The sequence below is a fragment of the Oncorhynchus nerka genome, linkage group LG14, assembly GCF_034236695.1.
Source record: "Oncorhynchus nerka isolate Pitt River linkage group LG14, Oner_Uvic_2.0, whole genome shotgun sequence".
In the NCBI taxonomy this organism is placed as follows: Eukaryota; Metazoa; Chordata; class Actinopteri; order Salmoniformes; family Salmonidae; genus Oncorhynchus; species Oncorhynchus nerka.
In genome coordinates this window covers 42,221,613-42,242,734 of record NC_088409.1, presented here as the reverse complement: position 1 = coordinate 42,242,734, position 21,122 = coordinate 42,221,613, and the positions used below count along the sequence as shown (strand labels likewise).

Genomic DNA, 21,122 nt, shown 5'->3' with positions numbered 1-21,122 from the left:
CCTTTATTTAACTAGGCAAGTCCGTTAAAAACAAATTGTTATTTACAATGATGGCCTACCCTGGCCAATTGTGTCTTGCCCTATGGGACTCCCAATCACGGCCGGTTGTCATACAGCCTGGAACCGAACCAGGGTCTGTAGTGACACCTCTAGCACTGAGATGCAGTGCCTTAGACCGCTGCACCACTCAGGAGCCCCTAAAGGTAAGAAGGTAGTGAACACATTCATGCATCCCACTGCTTCCCTAATGATCTATTAACCATGTGTCATGCAGTAATGTCTGTGCATTACAGCAGTATGTTATAACAACATTTTCACCAAGGTACACTATATATACAAAAGTTAGTGGATTCGGCTATTTCAGCCATTATTGTCAAGTGGAAACGTCTAGGAGCAACAACGGCTCAGCCGTGAAGTGGTTGGCCACACAAGCTCACAGAACGGGGCCGCCAAGTACTGAAGCGCGTAGCGCGTAAAAATCGTCCATCCTCGGTTGCAACACCCACTACCGACTACCAAACTGCCTCTGGAAGCAACGTCAGCACAAGAACTGTTCGTCGGGAGCTTCATGAAATGGGTTTCTACGGCTGAGCAGCCCCACAAAAGCCTAAGATCCCCATGTGCAATGCCAAGCGTCAGCTGGAGTGGTGTAAAGTTCACCGCCATTGGACTCTGGAGCAGCGGAAGTGATGAATCACACTTCCTCATCTGGCAGTCCAAAGGACAAATCTGGGTTTGGCGGATCCCAGGAGAACACTACCTGCCCCAATGCATAGTGTCAACTGTAAAGTTTGGTGGAGGAGGAATAATGCATAGTGTCAACTGTAAAGTTTGGTGGATGAGGAATAATGGTCTGGGAATGTTTCCAGTGAAGGAAAATCTTAACATTAGATCATACAATGATATTCTAGACAATTCTGTGTCCATATACTTTTGGTTATGTAGTGTGTTTGAGGTGCCTTTAATGATGGTATGGATGTCAAATTCTCATTCTAATTGTTTAAGGATTATTTCATTAAACTTCAAGTATGAAATTATAGATTTTGTCAACATTCCAAGAGTAGCCTATAAAGTAGGCTGGCTCACACTGACTCTTATTCCATGGTCCCCTTTGAGAGGGTGTACTACTGCTGCCATCTGTTGGATAAAAGAGGGGCTTACAGGTGCACAAAGCCAGCTCTTTAAATACTTTAAGTAAATCGACAAGCCTGTACTCTTTTTGTTGTTGTCCCCTTTCACTCAACACTATTAATCAGACTACTACTTTACTCTAAATGTCCATAATGAACAAAAGCCTACCAAACATCTTCCTTCATTTGATTCCGGAAAAAAAAAACTTATTTGGAAGGCTCTCGCATAAGATGCACAATGTTGTCATAGTGCCTTTAGTTGCCAAGGAAACTGTTTCTGTGGAAAGGCCAGTAAACAGCTGAACTCAATCTAAAGTACTGCCATTACTTGAGGCGAGCATAAATGGACTCATGGTACACCCCTTCACATTATGTCTGGAAATATTCACTAGGCTAGTTTGAGAAATAAGTCATTATTTGTTACTAATATAATGGAACTTGTGAAATGGAAAATGAAAGGGCGACACATTTCAGCCCTGATTTGTTTGTGTTTGTATTCCCATTCTTTGAATAATTCTCACTCCAGTATTCCCATAGAGGGGCTCCCTGGGGAATCCTTTGACTCCAGTCCTGACACAGGAAGCCCTTACCCTTCCCAACACCATGCCCTCCACCGCAGTGGGAGCAATATCCATGGCAACCCATCTTCCAATTTGGAAAAAGGTAAGAGCCCCTTCAGCGTCAGAGTGCAGTGTGTGGACTTTGTCCAACTTCAGCGCATGGCAGAATACAGCGTTACCACGCACAAAGGGAGCAACCCGTTCATCCGTGCTGTGGCAGTGTGTGAGGAGAAAAACTCCACATGGAAAAAGAACATGGAGGATGTGACCATTTTTCATGAGGGGTATGGAGGCAAAGAGGGGACCAGCTTTTTCGGGGTCTTTGATGGGTTTCACGGACAGATTTCTGCAGTTACAGCATCTAGGGAGATGCCTGTTTTAGTCCTGGAGCAACTCTCCAAACAGGACCCCTTGCTCTCCTTGGAGAAGGACCAGGTGAAGCTACTGTCACGCTTTGAAGCCCTGTTCCAGAAAGACTACAACAGACCTTACCCAGGCCAGGCCCAGAACATTGGACTAGGCCTAGGCCCTGAGCAGCTGGAGAATCTGACCAATATGGAACAGGTGAACCTAGCCTTCACCACAGCCTTCTGGAAGATGGACCGGGTCCTGGGGCTTGGCAAGAACGAGACCTCCAAGATCCGCTGGAGTGGCTGCACAGCGCTCCTCTGCCTGATCGACAGTGGGCTGCCCTCCTCAGACGGGAAGGAGCAGGAAACAGGACAGGAGAGTAATACACCAACCCCCTCACAGGAGTTACAGGGTGGAAGAATTCTCATTGCTAACTGTGGTCAGTATTTTACTAGCATACTGATAATACACTGAAAAAATGATACAGAACAAGTCTTATTCATTGAATACTATCAATTTCCAAATCTCTTGTTGATTCACATTTCACAGGTAATGTCCATGCGGTGCTGTACAAACAAGGCAGGGGCTTTCGTCTGACCAAAGACCACAGCACGTCCAACCCTAAAGAGCGCAAACGCATCCTCCAGTCCGGAGGGGCAATCAGCGTCAACAAACAGCACGGTCTGGTGGAGGGGCTGACCGAGGCCACCCGAGGGCTTGGTCATTATGGCGATCGCAAGCTGAAAAAGTCAGTCATCCCTGTGCCTTACTCTGTGTCGCTGCCCACGGACCCATCCTTCCAGATGCTGGTCCTAGCGTCCAGTGGCCTCTGGGAAGTCTTGGATGAGCATGCAGTGGCTGAGAGAGCTCTGACTGTCATTGAGTTGACTCAACAGAAATTAATAGTGAAGACACTGTGCCTCATGCAAACTGTTGAGGATTCATCCGTTTCAGATTCTCAAAGTTGCATACAGTCAAGACCAGGGTCATCTATTTTTGATAGTGAAGAAACTTCCAGTGTCAAGGATGAGGACAACCCACCAGAGATGGACATGCCAGAGCCTCTGGGGGTACAAGCTAGAGATATTCAGAATGCAGAGAGACATCAATCTCTAGTCCTGCAGCAGGAGAGTGAGGTCAATGTGAAGGGAACTATGGCTGACAGTCTGAAGAATCTCACCTTGGACTACGAGCACCTTGCAGCTGACATTTGTAGAGAGCTAGTGGACACAGCATTGGTCTCAGGTTCAAGGGAAAACATTTCAGTCATGGTCATACTTCTTCATGGGTTGGATGTGCTCAGAGAAAACACTCTCAAAGGAGAGTTAACAAAGCAAACAAATACCATGTAATTATAACTTCAGGACAATTGTTCAAGTTTTGCCAAGAATGAACAGCTCTTGCAGTTCTTGTGATATTGAAAACATAAAGGCATGCAATATACCTAATTTATTGAATTTATTGACTTGTACCCTGATACTCAAACTGATCAGTCCTTCACTAGTCATGTTTTACATTGTTAAATCCACCTGGCTTCAGAAAGACTACCAGTCAGATAGTGCTACTATCGGTTGTTTGAGGCAATAGGTTAGCAAGTCCGACACAGTGCATGAGTTTTATAAAACGTAATGGCCAGTCATTAAACTATAACCAACAATTGTGCAATGCAATAGTCCTCTGAAATATGAACAGACCATTGAGAAAAGTAACAAGACACAGGTGAATTGCAATTGAATTGTTAATAACACTACTTATTTAAAAAAGACCACTATTGATTAGCATTTAACCAGTTTGTGACAAGGTAAAAAACACATAGCTGACCTAGACCTACATTGGTGTACTGCACAATTGTTCAAAATCTCTAGACATTTTCCTGACAAGCTTATGCCCTCCAATATGCATTGGTAGGAGACAACATTGCAACACCCTATATAACAGTAGAGTAATATTCCAGACTGATGATAGGTAATAGTCAAGACTTATGTTGGTGCATGTTTTGAGGCCTAAATTTTAAACACCACTAATTCTGACAAGTTGATAGCTGAACAATAGCAGTTTGGGGAAACAAAGGACTTGTCATATGGTAGGTCTTAAAAAGACAATTTACAAAGCTTGTCTGAGCATGTCCAACTGTCTCAGTGTTCTTCATTAAATCAATGCATCAACCAGAGAATGTTGTGATTTCAAGAGGGACTTCCAATGATGCACAAGCCAGTCATCATAGATGTGACAAACTTGCAGAGTCACCAGCCATCCAATCACAAAACCACCCTTAAATCCTGTTCAACCGGTTGGATGTTCTCGCCAAACTTCTCTGCAGATGAAGATGTTGTCGTCTCGGCAGCAGGTGCAAGGAAGTGGAATGCTTGGTTTGCCAGTCCTTGCCTGACACTGCTTCAATAATGTTATTATACTAGGTACAAACAGTAATAGCCTCCAGGCATTTAACAATGGGGGAATTTGGTTTGTTTTGGTTGGAAGGACACAACTTACTTTTATCCCCAGTCCACTAACCCTATGACCTAGGTTACACTTTCTCTTCAGGGAATCAGACACACACACACCTTTCTCTCTCTCTCTCTCGTATGGGTTAGTCTTCCAACTGAATTAAGTAAAAAATATATGTTTTAGGCCTTGTAGTGATACATGTATACATTATACTGACACTTAAAAAAAAAAATGAAAGTAAAAACAAAAAAAAGTATTAAATGCAGCTATACAGAGTCTTTAGCTATTCCGGGGAGAAAGGACGAGAGGTGGAAGGTCTGATGTCAGAAAGGGGAACACCATGTCCAGATGTTATTCAAAGTTAGGAGGAGAGGGGGAAGGTGCATGTGGGAAGAGTGGGCCAGGTTTAGGTACTGCAGCAGGAGCGACTGGCCGGCTGAGCTGCCTCCGTAAGATCCACTCCCCGGTTGCGCCCACTGTACGCGCCGTCAGCTTGAGGCTCGTTCTTGGGTAATTTCTTTGCTATGAAGCGATAGGGAAAACGTTTAGGACCTGTGTTTCTATTATCAGATTGATAGACGCTTTAACATTTTCAAACTAAATGTAATGAACATGGAACATTAAACACTTACCAATAGCCATGAACATTTCATTAACGTTCATAGAGGTCTTTGCTGATGTTTCCATGAACAGTAAACTGTTATCATCTGCGTATGACTGGGCATCCTGGAAGAAAACCACCAAAATCAGTCAATATGCAACAAAGGTTGTGTTTAACTGCCTTATAGGTCAAATTGTATGATGACTCCATTGAGAATAAAACTAGCACAGTGTAATGTTCATTGGCAAATTCACTGGCACGAACCTGAAAATCCAATGCTCTTTTGTTTGCAAGGTCAGCTTTGTTCCCAGCTAAAGCGATTACAATATTTGGACTGGCTTGTCTCTGAAGCTCCTTAACCCAGTTCTTTGCTCGTGCAAAGGACTCCTGGCAAACATCAGAGGACGAGAGATTAAGTCAGACAATAACAAGGTCCTTGTGGAAGAATGACAACACAACCCCTCCCTTCATTCCCTGGTTATGCTATTGACTTTGCAGGATATCCAAGATGTGGTCTCATTAAAGGAGAACTTCTATAAAATATGACAATTAAGTATAATGTTCCCCAGCTTACATGTATGGGGAGTTCGTCAACAAGATGTATCATATTGCTGAGTTGAAGTCATGCTCTGCTCCAAACATTGGCTTAAGCTTTGTGTACAAAGCATTGAGTTAGAAAACCAAGCTCGTTTGACAGCTTATTTCCATGAAATACTACGTTCTAACAACTTCCCAGCAAACATCTTAGCAAATAAAGCAAAAGCAGACATGGGGATCAACATAGAATTTCTCATTGGAGTTGCTCTTTTTTTAATGTATTTTTTTACCAGGTTTGTTAATCTCAATGAGACTCTTTTACAAGAGAGACCTGGCCAAAATTGCAGCACAAAGTATCAGAAACATTTACAACATAAAAAGATCAATTTACACATTGAACAGAAAGATGGTTTGGGAAAGTGTGGTGCAACTAGGGGTAAAAACAATGACAGCCCCTCAATTCATTTGTTAAAACAAAAGTGCCCTAGATGTTACAAGTTTGTTAGGACCAAATTAAATGAATAGGGATATTTTAGAATTGGGTCAAATCTAAGGACTACAGAAAGATGCTTGAAAACATGTCAGCAAAACGAGGCTACCCTTTTCCTCAATATTTTCTTCAGATTCTCAACTAGGCCTATTAAAAGATGGCCTAATCATCAAACTCCTGCTAAATTTTCACAAAATGTCTTCAGCTGTACCTAATGCTATACAGTTCATTCGGAAAGTATTCAGACCCCTTTACTTTTTACACATTGTTACGTTACAGCCTTATTTCTAAAACGGATTAATTTGTTTGTGCCCCCTCATCAATCTACACACAATGACAAAGCAAAAACAGGCACAGACATTTTTGCAAATGTATTAAAGATATGTGAAAATTGATATTTCAGGTTTAGAAGTATTCAGACCCTTTACTCAGTACTTTGTTGAAGCACCTTTGGCAGAGATTACAGCCTCGAGTATTCTTGGGTATGACGCTACAAGCTTGGCAAACCTGACTTGAACCCTCTCAAGCGCTGTCAGGTTGAATGAGGAGTTATTTTCATGTCTCTCCAGAGAAGTTTGATAGAGTTCAAGTCTGGGCTCTGGTTGGGCCACTCAAGGACATTCAGAGACTTGTTCCAAAGCCACTCCTTCGTTGTCTTGGCTGTGTGTTTAGGGCCGTTGTCTTGTTGGAAGGTGAACCTTCGCCCCAGTCTGAGGTCCTGAGCACTCTGGAGCAGGTTTTCATCAAGGATCTCACTGTACTTTTCTCTGTTCATCTTTCCCCTCGATCCTGACTAGTCTCCCAGTCCCTGCCACTGAAAAACATCTCCACAGCATGATGCTGCCACCACCATAGGGGTGGTGCCAGATTTCCTCCAGACGTGACGCTTGGCATTCAGGCCAAAGAGTTCAATCTTGATTTCATCAGACCAGCTTGTTTCTCATGGTCTGAGAGTCCTTTAGGTGCCTTTAGCGGGATGTCATGTGCCTTTTACTGAAGAGTGGCGTCTGTCTGGCCACTCTACCATAAAGGCCTGATTGGTGGAGGGCTGCAGAGATGGTTGTCCTTCTGAGAGGTTCCCCCATCTCCACAGAGGAACTCTGGAGCTCTGTCAGAGTGACCATTGGGTTCGTGGTCACCTCCCTGGCCTAGGCCAATCTCCCCCCATTCATTTTGGCCGGGCGGCCAGCTCTAGGAAGAGTCTTGGTGGTTCCAAATGTCTTCCATTTAAGAATGGAGGCACTGTTCTTGGGGACCTTCAATGCGGCAGAAATGTTTTGGTACCCTTCCACCAAATCTGTGCCTCGACACAATCCGGTCTTGGATATCTACGGACAATTCCATCGACCTCATGGCTTGGTTTTTGCTCTGATATGAACTGTCAACTATGGGACCTTATGTGCGCCTTTCCAAGTCATGTCCATTCAATGGAATTTACCACAGGTGAACTCCAATCAAGTTGTAGAAACATCTCAAGGATGATTAAAGGAAACAGGATGCACCTGAGCTCAATTTCGAGTCTCATAGCAAAAGGTCTGAATACTTACCTTATTTACGTATCTGGTTTTTATTTTTAATACATGCCTAAAACCCTGTTTTTGCTTTGTCATTATGGGGTAGTGTGTGTAGATTGATGAGGGGAAAAAAATATTTAATCCATTTTAGAATAAAAATGTGGAAAACGGGAAGGGGTCTGAATACTTTCCAAACGCACTGTACCCAATTTAAGAGTATCTTTTAATGTGTGACAGAGTACATAAACCCGGCTGCTGACTCACTTTGTTAGTGATGTCGTAGACCACGATTGCGGCCTGGGCACCTCTGTAGTACATGGGTGCTAAGCTGTGGTAGCGCTCCTGACCAGCTGTGTCCCAGATCTCAAATTTGACTGTTGTGTCATCCAAACATACTGTCTGAGTCAGGAAGGCAGCTGAGAGGAGACAAACAGTCAAAGCAGCATTTAGAATTTTGTTTGCAGTAGGCTATAAGAAAAACATCTGGCTGTCCAGTTTCCAACAATGGACTATATATACACATCATGGGAGATTGCATAACCTACAGAATGTAATCAGAATCACTACAGGACAAAAAAGATGGTGGAATGGACATAACCCAAAACCACTAACACATGAATAGAAGATGTCAGATCAGCCTACCTCCGATTGTGCTCTCTTGGAATTCATGAAACTGGCCCTTGACGAAGCGAAGTACAAGACTGGACTTTCCCACGGCGGACTCCCCTAAGAGTACTAATTTGAACTGGGAGATCTTGTTGCCTGTGTTCGGCCCATTGGGTCGTGTTGCACCACCCCTACTTGCCATGTCCTACACCCCAGTCTCTTGCTCTGGATGCAGAAGTACCGCTTGAATGGTTACTCCTAGAACTGCCAAAAATGAGATGTCACATTACTTAAATTGTCAATAGATCAGTGAATAAAGTAGTGGGGGAAAAAATAAATACAACTACAAAATAATCCTAATTATCAACTTTGACATTTAATTGGTTAGAAATTGTTAAATTAGCTTTGTCTCTGATCATCATTGTAATATCAGAGTCACAGGATGTAGCTAGCTAGTTTAACTACAGACAGTATTTGGAAATGTGTGACAACGACTTTCACTTGGCAATTAGCTAGTAACATTAGACTTGTTTACAAAGAGTATATTACACCTGTTTCATAACTGTCCCAACTAGGGTTGTAAAGGGTCGTAAACCTTCCGGGAAATTTCTATGGGAAGTTAAGCCCGGGAATTTTGCTTAAATTCTTTTTTTTTTTTTTTTTTTAAGTTAGCTTATAACAGTGAACCTTTTTTTTGAGGGATACACAAGGCAATTACAGGTCTTGTGGCATATTTTGGTTAAACTATCCCCAATTCAATGGAATTGCAACCCTCTGCATGCACACTGCATTCTTCCATCACATGTACAGCTGATTCTCAAGATCTTGCACACTAATGAGATGCCATTGAGCCCACACTACTACACTGTCTGAGCCAAAGACTACATGCTTTCTGGTAAGTTTTGATTACAATACTGGGCGAATATATTTTATGACATACATGATTTTGTTAGCTAGTAAATACTAGCCTACAGCAAAGTGTGTTTAAATCATTTCTGCTAGTTAGTTTTTATTAACATTTGGGTTTTAGCTAGCTTGAGCCTGCTAACTGTGGAGTGTTAATTTACCTGTTTCCATACAGGTTTAATTTTTTAAATTTTATGTATCACAAAAGGAGTTGTTTAATCTAACTGCTTAACTATTTATCTGTACATGAATTGTATTCTGGGTTTTTTTTCACTCTTTTTTTCTAATCTTCACAGGAAAATGCCACAGGCACTATCTGATGTGTGGAGACATTTCACTGCAGCTAATGTAGAAGGAAAAGCTCTGTACATTTGCAAATACTGTGCCAAATCATATGTGAAGATGCAACAAAGATGCGGAATCATCTGGCCAAGTACATAATGTGCCCTCAGGACTCACAACAAGCAACCTCGTATAGAAGTAGAGAGACTTTTGTCAGAGGTGAAAATTATGAATCAGACACCTTATCGATAGCAACAGCTCATGGTCCTCCTGGAATCCGAAGTTTTTTTTGACTCAACGGGGGGACGAAGTCAGAGAAATGCTGATGAATGTCTTCTTCGAGCTGTGTATGCTACTGGAAGACATTTCTGAATGTTGTTTGCCCAGCATAGATCCCGCAGAGACCAACCAGACATGCTTTATCTACTCATTTGCTGGATGGAGAGTTCAACAGAGTGAAGGTCAAGCAAATCATAGACAAAGCAGACTGTATTGCAATCATCTCTGATGGGTGGTCAAATGTTCGTGGGCAAGGAATAATTAACTACATCATCTACACCACTCAACCAGTATTCTACAAGAGCGCAGACAAGGGACAACAGACACACGTCTCTACATTGCAGAGTCTGTATCCCCATCAGCCCCATCAAGAGGATCCTCCTGGATGATGCATTTTGGGAGAGAGTGGTATGCAGCCTGAAACATACAGCAGTAGCCATTGCATGGATTGAGGGAGACAATGCCATTCTGTCTGATGTTCAGACTCTGCTTACAGATGTAAAAGAAGAAATCCGTACTGCCCTGCCCACTTCACTGTTGCTCCAAGCAGAGAAAACTGCAGTTCTGAAATACATCAAAAAGCATGAAGACTTCTGCCTGAAGCTCATACATGCCTCAGCGTACATGTTGGACCCCAAGTATGCTGGCAAGAGCATCCTGTCTGGTGCAGAGATCAACAAGGCCTATGGTGTCATCACTATCGTGTCTCACCACCTTGGCCTGGATGAGGGCAATGTTTTTGGCAGTCTGGCGAAGTACACTTCCAAGCAAGGGCATTGAGAAGGAGATGCAATATACCAATAAATCTCATCAGCCACCTGGTGGAAAGGACTTTGTGGATCTGAGGCTCTTTCCCCTGTTGCCTCAATCATCCTCCAAATCCCACCAACATCAGCCACCTCAGAGCCCAACTATGTCCTTGTTTGGGAACACACACACCAAAGCACGTAACAAGCTGACCAATACAAGGGTTGAAAAATTGGTGGCCATCCGGGCAAATTTGAGGCATTTCGAGCCAGACAATGAGCCATCCTCAACAAGGTTGGAAAGTGACAGTGAAGATGAGGCCTCAGAGTCTGATGTACAAGAGGTGGACATTGGAGTTACAGGGAGAAGACATGGACGCCTGAGAGGAAGACAACCAAAGCTTTATATTCTAGAATATAATTTTATAGATGCATGTTGAAAACGTTTTTGGGAGATGCAATGGATCATTGGGGATCATTCAATATTCCCTTTCTTTTGTTCAGTGAAATCATCCCATGTGAAGAGTCAACTCATTTAGTTAAAGTTCAACTCGTAACTAAATAGTTTAGTTTTTTTATTGGAAGGATTTAATCATTTGCATTCATGTATACTTATGATAAGGTCAAATGTTTGTCTCCATATGATATGGTAAATATATCAAATGCAAAAAACATCTACATTTAAAATGGTATTAATAATAATATATGCCCGTTAATTCCCACGGAAAGTTTCCACATCTGAATATTTCCCAAAATGTGCAACCCTAGTCCCAACAAGTAAACACAACAAGCCATTGTGTCTAGTCTAGCCAAAAATAATTGCAGTGAAGACATGTGGGTCGAAATCGTGTTACGTCAGTCTTAACCACAAATAACCACTGTGTTGACTAGCTAGCTAGTCAGTCATGATGGCGGATAAAACCTCAGGCACTGTGACCGTCAAAAATAATTATTAGCTTCCTCAGTCCCACCCATTGGTCCAATCTTGTCTACGACAAATTGGTTAGCTAGCCAGCCAGTTACAATTAGCTAACGTAGCTTCACGCAAATACATAGAAGCTAGCTACATACATTTCAATGGTCAACTCACAACAGTATATTAAGAACGGGTCAACTGTTGGTGTATTATTTGCTGTGAGCTAGCTAACAAAACATAACTTTCGGCCTAGCCAGGGCTAGCTAGCAAGCTAGTTTTGCCGGTAAACTAGCTAGATAGAATGATGTCTGCTTACCTTATCCGATATAATTAACTAGGTAGCTGAAGGGATTTACAGAAAATATATATATTTCCGGCACTCCACAATCTTTTCAAAGGTCGATAAATTTCATAAAGCTTGTCCCTTTCCCACTTCCCGTTTGTTTTGTATGGTACGGTGTATGATGATAAATCGAGCACCTACGTAGCGCTGAGAATAAACCAATCACACACTCGTGTTAAAGGGGAAATCTGCGATATGAGGTTATACAACGTTTGTTTACATTTACTTTGTTGGAGTAAAACAAACGTATATTTGGGGTTCTGATGGGGTAAGACAGTTGAACGAAGTTCGAGGTATTTATAAGTTATATTCTTAAAGAATCAATTTGTGCATTTAATTAATGTACAAGTCCAAAAATCGATTTGCCAATAATGAAAGGATCGGGAAAACTAATCATTTTATTAGGCAAAGAGGTAATGTTACACAAGTGTGATAACTCATTCACAAAAAACTTGACTTGATGTATGCAACTTTATCAAATAAAATGTATTTATATAGCCCTTCGTACATCAGCTGATATCTCAAAGTGCTGTACAGAAACCCAGCCTAAAACCCCAAACAGCAAGCAATGCAGGTGTAGAGGCATGGAACATTTAACATTTACATTTGCAATGTTCATAATCATACAGGTTCTTAATTGTTTTTTATTTTTATTTATACCTTTATTTAACTACGCAAGTCAGTTAAGAACAAGTTCTTATTTACAATGATGGCCTAGGAACAGTGGGTTAACTGCCTTGTTCAGGGGCAGAACGACAGTGTTTTCCTTGGCAGGGATTTGACGGGCCAACGCTCTAACCACTAGGCTACCTGCCTCCCTAAGTGTTTTTGATTGAACCATTGAACATTGAACACCATTGAACATTTCTTAGTTTGGGTCTGAAACAATTGTTTCCATTTATCAGTTTCAAAGACAAGTCATTACTGTCACGCCCTGGTCGAAGTATTTTGTGTTTTTCTTTATGTTTTGGTCAGGCCAGGGTGTGACATGGGTTTTTGTATGTGGTGTGTAGCTTAGTGGGATTGTAGCTTAGTGGGGTGTTCTGGGAGAGTCTATGGCTGTCTGAAGTGGTTCTCAATCAGAGGCAGGTGTTTACCGTTGTCTCTGATTGGGAACCATATTTAGGCAGCCATATTCTTTGGTTGTATTGTGGGTGATTGTCCTTAGTGTCTTGATGTCCTGAGTCTGTGTTAGTTTGCACCAGTTTAGGCTGTTTCGGTTTTCATTACGTTTATTGTTTTGTTGAGTTTATATTTTGATTCGTGTTACGTTGTTTTATTAAACATGGATCGAAATCTACACGCTGCAGTTTGGTCCGACTCTCCTTCACCAGTAGAAAGCCTTTACAATTACATTATAAATAAATACATAAATAAATATATATTTTACAAGCACTTGAATTATTCAATACATTTTAAATGAACGCACATCCAAAAACTCTGTCATGATGTATGTATTGTAGAAGGCCCACAATGGGGTTACTTAAGTCCGATTTGGATATATTTAGCTGTTTTTGCTTTAGAAGTTGTCCCTTTTCAGGTTTAGAAGTGACTGCTAAATGCTAACTCCCTTTCCGAAAAACTGGTTAGCATAGCTAGCATACAGAAATCGGTAGTGGTAATCAGTCGTTTTTAACTGTAATGCAGTTGATTGGTGACAATGACATGACCATGTGTTGGGGTTAACATCTATAAAAACATTATACTCCGATTTTTATCTCAACATAGTGTGCAATACACATAAACAATAGCCAAAATGTAGACTAATGTCTAGATCCTTTGCTATGAGACTCGAAATTGAGGTCAGGTGCATCCTGTTTCCATTGATCATCCTTGAGATGTTTCTACAACTCTTGATTGGAGTCCACCTGTGGTAAATTAAATTGATTGGACATGATGTGAAAAGGCACACCTGTCTATATAAGGTCCCACAGTTGACAGTTCATGTCAGAGCAAAAACCAAGCCATGAGGTCGAAGGAGTTGTCCGTAGAGCGCCGAGACAAGATGGTGTCGAGGCACAGATTTGGGGAAGGTTAGATCACAGTGGCCTCCATCATTCTTAAATGGAAGAAGTGTGGAACCACCAAGACTCTTCCTAGAGCTGGCCGCCCGGCCAAATTGAGGAATCGGGGGAGAAGGGCCTTGGTCAAGGAGGTGACCAAGAACCCGATGGTCACTCTGACAGAGCTCCAGAGTTCCTCTGTGGTGATGGCATAACCTTCCAGAAGGACAACTATCTCTGCAGTACTCCACCAATCAGGCCTTTATGGTTGTAGCCAGATGGAAGACACTTCTCTGTAAAAGGCACATGACAGCCCGCTTGGAGTTTGCGAAAAGGCACCTAGAGGACTCTTAGACCATGAAAAACAAAATTCTCTGGTCTGATGAAAACAAGATTGAACTCTTTGACCTGAATGCCAAGCATCTACGGTGAAGCATGGTGGTGGTAGCATCATGCTTGGGGTTTTTCAGCGGCAGGGACTGGGGGACTATTCAGGATAGAGGGAAAGATGAACGGAGCAAAGTACAGAGAGATTCTTGATGAAAACCTGCTCCAGAGTGCTCAGGACCACAGACTGGGGCGAAGGTTCACCTTCCAACAGGACAATGACCCTAAGCACACAGCCAAGAATACACAGGAGTGGCTTCGGGACAAGTCTCTGAATGTCCTTCAGTTGCCCAGCCAGAGCCCGGACTTGAACCCGATCAAACATCACTGGAGATACCTGAAAATAGCTGTGAATCGACACTCCCCATCCAACCTAACAGAGCTTGAGAGGATCTGCAGAGAAGAATGGGAGAAACTCCCCAAATACAGGTGGCCAAGCTTGTACTGTAGTGTCATACCCAAGAAGACTCAAAGGTGTAATCGCTGCCAAAGGTGCCTCAACAAAGTACTTAGTAAAGGGTCTGAATACGTATGTAAATTTAGAATATTTAATACATTTGCAAAAATGTATTTTGTCACTATGGGGTATTGTGTGCAGATTGATGAGGGGAAAACAACAATTTAATCAATTTTAGAATAAGGCTGTAATGCAACAATGTGGAAAAGTACATTTGTCTGAATACTTTTCGCATGCACTGTATATACAATTATACTGTATTAACTTGATAATATCACAGAATTTCTAAACCCCAAGGACCAACATCGCAATACTTCCGGGAATGCTTTGCGAAGCGGACTCGACCAACCAGACATGGGTTTGGGGTCTACAAGTCAATGGGAGAAGTGAGAAATTCTTCCATAGTTGTTAATTTTCCTTAAATCTAAAGGCACAGCTTAGATTCAAGCCAATGTCTGAAGTAGCTGAACATGTTATTTCTCAAACCTTGTGAAAGTGACAAACTAACACATATTCATTTTCATCAAAAACAACTTAAAGTCGAAGGAGTGCCTTTGATTTGATTGCCTGCACATGTGCAGTTTGGCACGAGACTACCGTTAGGCCTGATGACATGTTCCCTAAGGGGAGTCCACATGGAGCACTTCTTCTGTCCCTGCACCTAAGAGGAGGTACAGAATACCAATGAACCCACTGAAGAATCAAGGGTGAGAAAGAAAGATATGGTCTAGTAGATTTTATAGAATAGCACTGGGACATACAGTGCCATGTGGGATTTTGTGACAGCATTCAAAATGTAGGAAAAACGTTGTTTCAAAAATATAATTGGTATGAACAATTCTGCCATTGGAGAAGTGATTGACACAAAATGTTATTGAAATAGGACGGAGCATGAGCAAATCATTTGTCAAAGAGATCTTCTGATTCTTATTTCCGCCTCCATTTCCTTTTCAGATCACTGACATATTCCGAAATGTGGGCGCAAGTATTTCCGAGGAGACATTTGCGGAGGCGTGGAAGCTGGCATCCATGAGACACCCCACTGGGGACATGTGTGTGGAGATTTTCCGGGACGTTCTAAAGGAAATTCAAGCTAATTAAATCTGAATAGTATCTTTTACCTCCTCAGTATCTATTCCATGAAAGAATGTACTTCGTGTATTCCATATACAACACAAGTGTTATACTTCTTTTTTTTTCTTTGAGAGTAACTATTAATTGTCATATTAACGGTCTTTAAAATGATTTTTGATTGTGGACTGTAATGTATTTTCTTAGGTTGAGAGCAATAAGCTGTTGCTAGAATAAGTAATAAAAATAAATTCTGCTGCTAACTAAATGCTTACCCTTCCTGCATGTGATAATATACAATATCTACTCCTGAAACCTAAGTAAATATTGAGAATTATGAGTACCATCAATGCCATCGGAGTCTTATCATTTGAAGTCCTGTTTATTCTGTCATACTCTTTGATTATATTTACACACATATTTACTCTATGGTTGTATTAAGTCAGTGTTATAATGTTAATCTGTCAATCCTAATTAAATATGTGGCCACAGCCTTAGACACACAAACACACAGGCGTGCGCACATACACACAGGCGTGCGCAAACACCCACCTACTGTACCGACGGCATATTGAAGTAATTGTTTACATAACAATATCAACTTAAATAACCAGATGAATAAAAGGTACCGGGTGCATACACTAATCTATGTCGAAACCCAACAACACAGAAACATAACATGTTAATAAACAACACATGAGCTTTTTGTCAGTGTTTTATCACTTGAATTATTCCACTACTGTAAATTACCATTTAACAATCTGACACCCTGGCGTGGTGAATTGGCTAATATGCTATAAACATATTCACTAGCGTTTTAACATAAGTAAAGCTATGCACACTCATAATCACATTAGGAATAACCAGGAAGCGTCTCTAACCAGAACCCCCTACGCACCTGTCCATATTACCACGCCTGGAAATTATAATAATCCCCATCCATATTTCATTATGCATGAATGAATGCTTACTAATGAAGGAATTGTCTCTCTTTTTGATGCATCATTAATAGTGTGATTTAAGAGTTGACAGAATTGGATGAAACACAGTGTTCAATAGCCTGTCAGTGTAATTGTTTTACATTGTATTTGATTAAAAATCTATTTAACTAGGCAAGTCAGTTAAGAACAAATGGTTGTATACAATGACGGCCTAATAGAGGATGTTTGATTTTGGCACTGGCACAATACGTTACAGTACACCGACATCTGTGATTCCTTTGAGACATTTAATCATAATGTAAGATATTTGTATGCTTCATAAGCACTACATAAAACCTTCACAAATCAACTATAAGCATCTGTCATACTCTATAAATGATGTATAAAGGGTGACATAACCATTAACACTGTAGGGTGAATTGCCAAATGTGACATTACACACTTTGTATGTTTTTACAACATTTATAGAATATGACATATGCTTATAGATTATTTGTGAAGCATTTATGTAGTGCTTATGTATGCTATATAAAGCCTTTACAAGCTGTACTTCCTTTAAAGTGGGACCGGTATGTGTATACTATTCTACCTTTGTTTATTCCCAAACTAAACCGAGGTCACTTATGTCAAATGTGTATCATATAAACATCTATAGGAGGATAGGAAGACTTGCCAGTTATTATCCAACCGCTTTCAATCAACACTAATTCATATTGTGATTTGTGTAACACTATCGCCCCCTTCTGCTGAGGATTGTTGTGTTTATTAATTGTGTCTTACCTTTATAGATGCTATGCGGTATCAATTTTACTTCTGAATAATCAGACAACTAAGGTGTTTCTGAACAATACAGAACAACAGTTGAACCTGTGATACTGTTTCACAGAGACAAAATGTCATACAGTATCACCGTGAAGCAGTTTATTTTGTTCTGGGATAATCTATAACTGCAGGGATATTGTAGGAACGAATTGTTCATGCTGAGGTTCATAGAAAGTCTATTGTTCCCAACAAACCTGAGATCTGAGAACTTAGGGATAAATAATAGGTCTGTATTTCAGTGTGTAGGGCTCTGGTTCCATCCAGTCCACCCTACAAAGCAGCTAGGATTCAAGGTGACTCTTCTGTTGACTTGTAATGTTTCAGTTGAGTTTGTGTGCGCTTGGCTGAGTACAATGGCCCTGCTGATTGAAGTCCTGTTGGTTAATAATGTTTTGTTGAGTTTAATGTTGTCAGAGCTGAATTAGGTCAACGATGCTGTGTATGCTTGGTCTGATGCTGTATCCTGGTGACAGAGGTGTTCATGGGTCTTGTCCAATCACCCTATCAGTTTCCAGTGCCAGATGTTAGTGACTGTCCAATCAGGTTCAGCTCCCTTGGTCAGCTCCCAGTGGAATCTGAGAGGGGAGATGGAGGGAGAGAGAGAACGAAAGGAGAGGGAGAGAAACACATTAAAATTAGATCTCATAGGAATTGCTTTAGATTTTTCAATGGTGTTTTAGCACCTCTGCAAAGCGACAAGAGAAGTAGAGTGAATGAGACAGAGAGAGAGTAGAGAAGAGTAGAGAGAGAGTAGAGAGAGAGAGTAGAATGAATGAGACAGAGAGAGAGAGAGTAGAGAGAGAGCAAGAGAGAAAGAGAGAAAGAGAGTGTGACGACAAATATATTTTATAGAGTATACTTTTGAAGACGTTTTCAAACAGCTGAGGGAAAACCATTTAAACCAATGCTGACAAACAACCAAACTATCTTCCCACCGTCACCTTGAAAATAAGGTGAAGCATCTTAACAGAGCTCTCTTATCCTGCCAAACTGTATCTCAGCAATGAAAGGCGAAACATATGAAGTATGACAGGCTTTTAGAAAAGTTTAAGACCTGAAACAATGAGAGTGAGATTCTGGCCAACTAGATAGGTGGGTATTAGGTATGACAACCAAACTGTGTGGTCCGGAATGGGAGAAGAAGCTTGATCCTGCTCCGTGGATCGGAAGTGGATTTAATTCCTGTCATTGTGCTTGGAGCAAATCGCGTAAGTGATTCAGACCAAACCAGAAGTTACAGCACTGAAGCCTTCTCTTCAATTTGTTATACACAGGTGTACTTTTATAGCACTTAGGAGGTGTCACACACATGTCACTGTCAACATGGCTGTCATAACACACTACAATACTATTGAGACATAATACAAAACATATAAAAGCAGCAAGAGCAAATACAATGTGTTTTCTTTATACACAATATAACTACCTCACGTAGAGGTTTCCATACTTCCCCCAACCTTTCTCTACGAGATGCAGAAAATGAAGTCCCTGGTTAGATGTTTGCATTACTTATTGTGGGTTCACATGCATGGAGAAGGTAAATAAAATATTGACAAACTCTCGCACATCAAATCTCTTGGCTTATCCATCAAGATCCAGTAAGAGATTAAGAAATGGTAGAGACACAGCACGTAAATGTTTTTAATTCATATTTAAGTAAAATTTAGGGAGACTTAATAATTATAATCCAAACATGTGGATGCATGAAATGAATATTCATTAGTCTTGGATGCCATGCTTACTCATAGACAGCTGTCACTATCTTCTTCTGTGGGCCGTCTTCTTCAGTGGTGGCCATTTTGAAGATCTTGGTACTCTCCTGGTCCTCAGGAACATCAGCAGTGGACATATGCCAGAACCTCATCACAATGAAGCAAAAGTTCCTACCTGAGAATAAGAGGAAGCAGGAAAACAGCGAGTTAACAAAAGACAAATATACAGAAACAGTGAATTAGGACACAGTTATGTGTCACACTAACTCTCACACACACACACACACACACACACACACACACACACACACACACACACACACACACACACACACACACACACACACTCACACACACACACTCACTCACTCACACACACACACACACACACACAGCAATACCATTTTAATCAAAAACGAATAAATATAATATCGTCCAATGAGGTAGCTAGATGCCTTCTTTGTGTTTCTGAGAGAGACTTGCACCTCTGCTGCGCATAGACCACTATCTGAAATGAAACCAGATAAGACACAGCTTATGGGACATGGCTATAACATGGGCCATTGATTCATCAGAAAACTGATCACGGAATCTGAAACAGGACACAACACTTTGTCTTTACAATAGACTCATTTAGATGAATATAAATAGTATAGATGGTAAGAGTAGGTGATTACCACCCCTCTCAGCTCCTCAAAGTTGCCATTGGACATCATGGTGGAGACATGGACCAGTGCCTATTGCAAAGACCAGGTCAGGTGTCTAGTTCACGTTTGCCAATGTGTAGTTTCTAGTATCCCAAACATGTGTGATGAATACAGTGAGTTATGACCCTGTCATAAAGTTGACATGACCCTTATCAAATAAGGGATATGATGCACCAAAGAGCAGCCTATATATAACACCTGAGAAACCATACCTGTTTGATTCCATTGTCAAATTCCACATTAATGTCCAATTGAAAATAGAGTTCTATCAGGTAGATGTGGACTTTATTCCGGATCCACGTGAGTGGATCAGGGATGCCGATCACTGTGATGCCATGATGACCATGGCCGCTGATGGGCGGCTGATGGGAGAAAACCCCACTTTGTCGCCGCAAGTTATGCAAGCTACATAGTGTGGTCAATTTTCCAATTGGACCAGCGGTGCGCGTATAACTAGACGTCAATGAACGGCATAGGGGCTGTTGTGGCATTGTGGAATAGGTCCTATTCCAAGGGTAGGCCAGCGATGATAAGTATGAGCGCTTCGCCAACCCGCCGAGCTCACGGCAAGTGGCGATACATGTAAACCGCGGCATCATGCCAACGCACCTGCGAAGAACCTTGTGGTTCTTCAGGCAACCTTATGAAACTATCTGATGCTGTACCCATAATCCTTATGGTAAAACATTTACTGTACCTACAATATCCAGTAGAGGGAACTAAATGTCTACAATTCAGTCTTGTACATGGGATAGTTTCACAACTAAAATTGGCTGGGCAAAATAGGCACGTTTCTTAGCGTGAAATCAGATTCCCCATGGAACCTTGAATTGCAGAAGTTCTGTAAGGTCTTATTTCTAAAACCTTGCATTCCAGACCCATGCCTTTAAATCTGCAATATGTAACTTTTTGGGTGACGACCAAATTCACTTAGAAATGTGGGTTATAAATCTGTCATTCTCTTTGAAAGCAAGTCTAAGAAGCAGGAGGTCTGTTATATGTGTTATTTCTATTCTCCATTGTTAAGTTTCGTTTTTGCATCTTTTACTTTCAGTTTTGTAAACCAGCTTCAAACAGCTTATAATACAGTATTTTTGGTTATGGAAAATATATTTCACAGCGGTTTAGATGGTACAGTTATTCTCTACACTATACTTGCTTGTTTTGTTACATAAACTGAAATTAGGTGAACTATTAGAATTTGAGCATTCAGGAAATGGCGGAGCAATTTTGGCATAGTGCATATTTAATCATCCAGAAAAACAATATACAGCCCAACACAAATAGACTTTACTGTTAGAGATTGTTGTCAC

General features: G+C 41.2%; 3 protein-coding genes across 3 annotated transcripts; 1 reads left to right on the top strand and 2 right to left on the bottom strand.

Annotated features, from left to right (window-relative positions):
* Positions 1–1,473: 1,473 nt before the first annotated feature.
* Positions 1,474–3,393, top strand: LOC115142240 (protein phosphatase 2C-like domain-containing protein 1). The gene is made up of 3 exons (XM_029681693.1): positions 1,474–1,484; positions 1,657–2,480; positions 2,591–3,393. Exons 1-3 carry the CDS (start codon positions 1,474–1,476, stop codon positions 3,391–3,393), a joined length of 1,638 nt encoding a protein of 545 aa, XP_029537553.1.
* Positions 3,394–3,456: 63 nt separating this feature from the next.
* On the bottom strand, positions 3,457–11,842 carry LOC115141120 (ras-related protein Rab-5A-like). Its single transcript, XM_029679780.2, has 6 exons — positions 11,683–11,842; positions 8,274–8,501; positions 7,896–8,047; positions 5,355–5,477; positions 5,122–5,215; positions 3,457–5,011 (listed from the first exon to the last, which is right to left on the bottom strand). Exons 2-6 carry the CDS (start codon positions 8,437–8,439, stop codon positions 4,896–4,898), a joined length of 651 nt encoding a protein of 216 aa, XP_029535640.1. The 5' UTR covers positions 8,440–8,501; positions 11,683–11,842; the 3' UTR covers positions 3,457–4,895.
* A 5,666-nt stretch (positions 11,843–17,508) lies between these two features.
* On the bottom strand, positions 17,509–20,408 carry LOC135574984 (m-AAA protease-interacting protein 1, mitochondrial-like). Its single transcript, XM_065027122.1, is given in 6 exon segments — positions 17,509–17,965; positions 19,133–19,277; positions 19,504–19,520; positions 19,522–19,626; positions 19,784–19,839; positions 20,022–20,408. Coding segments are annotated over 6 exon segments (789 nt in total). The 3' UTR covers positions 17,509–17,886.
* Between the last annotated feature and the right edge of the window lie 714 nt (positions 20,409–21,122).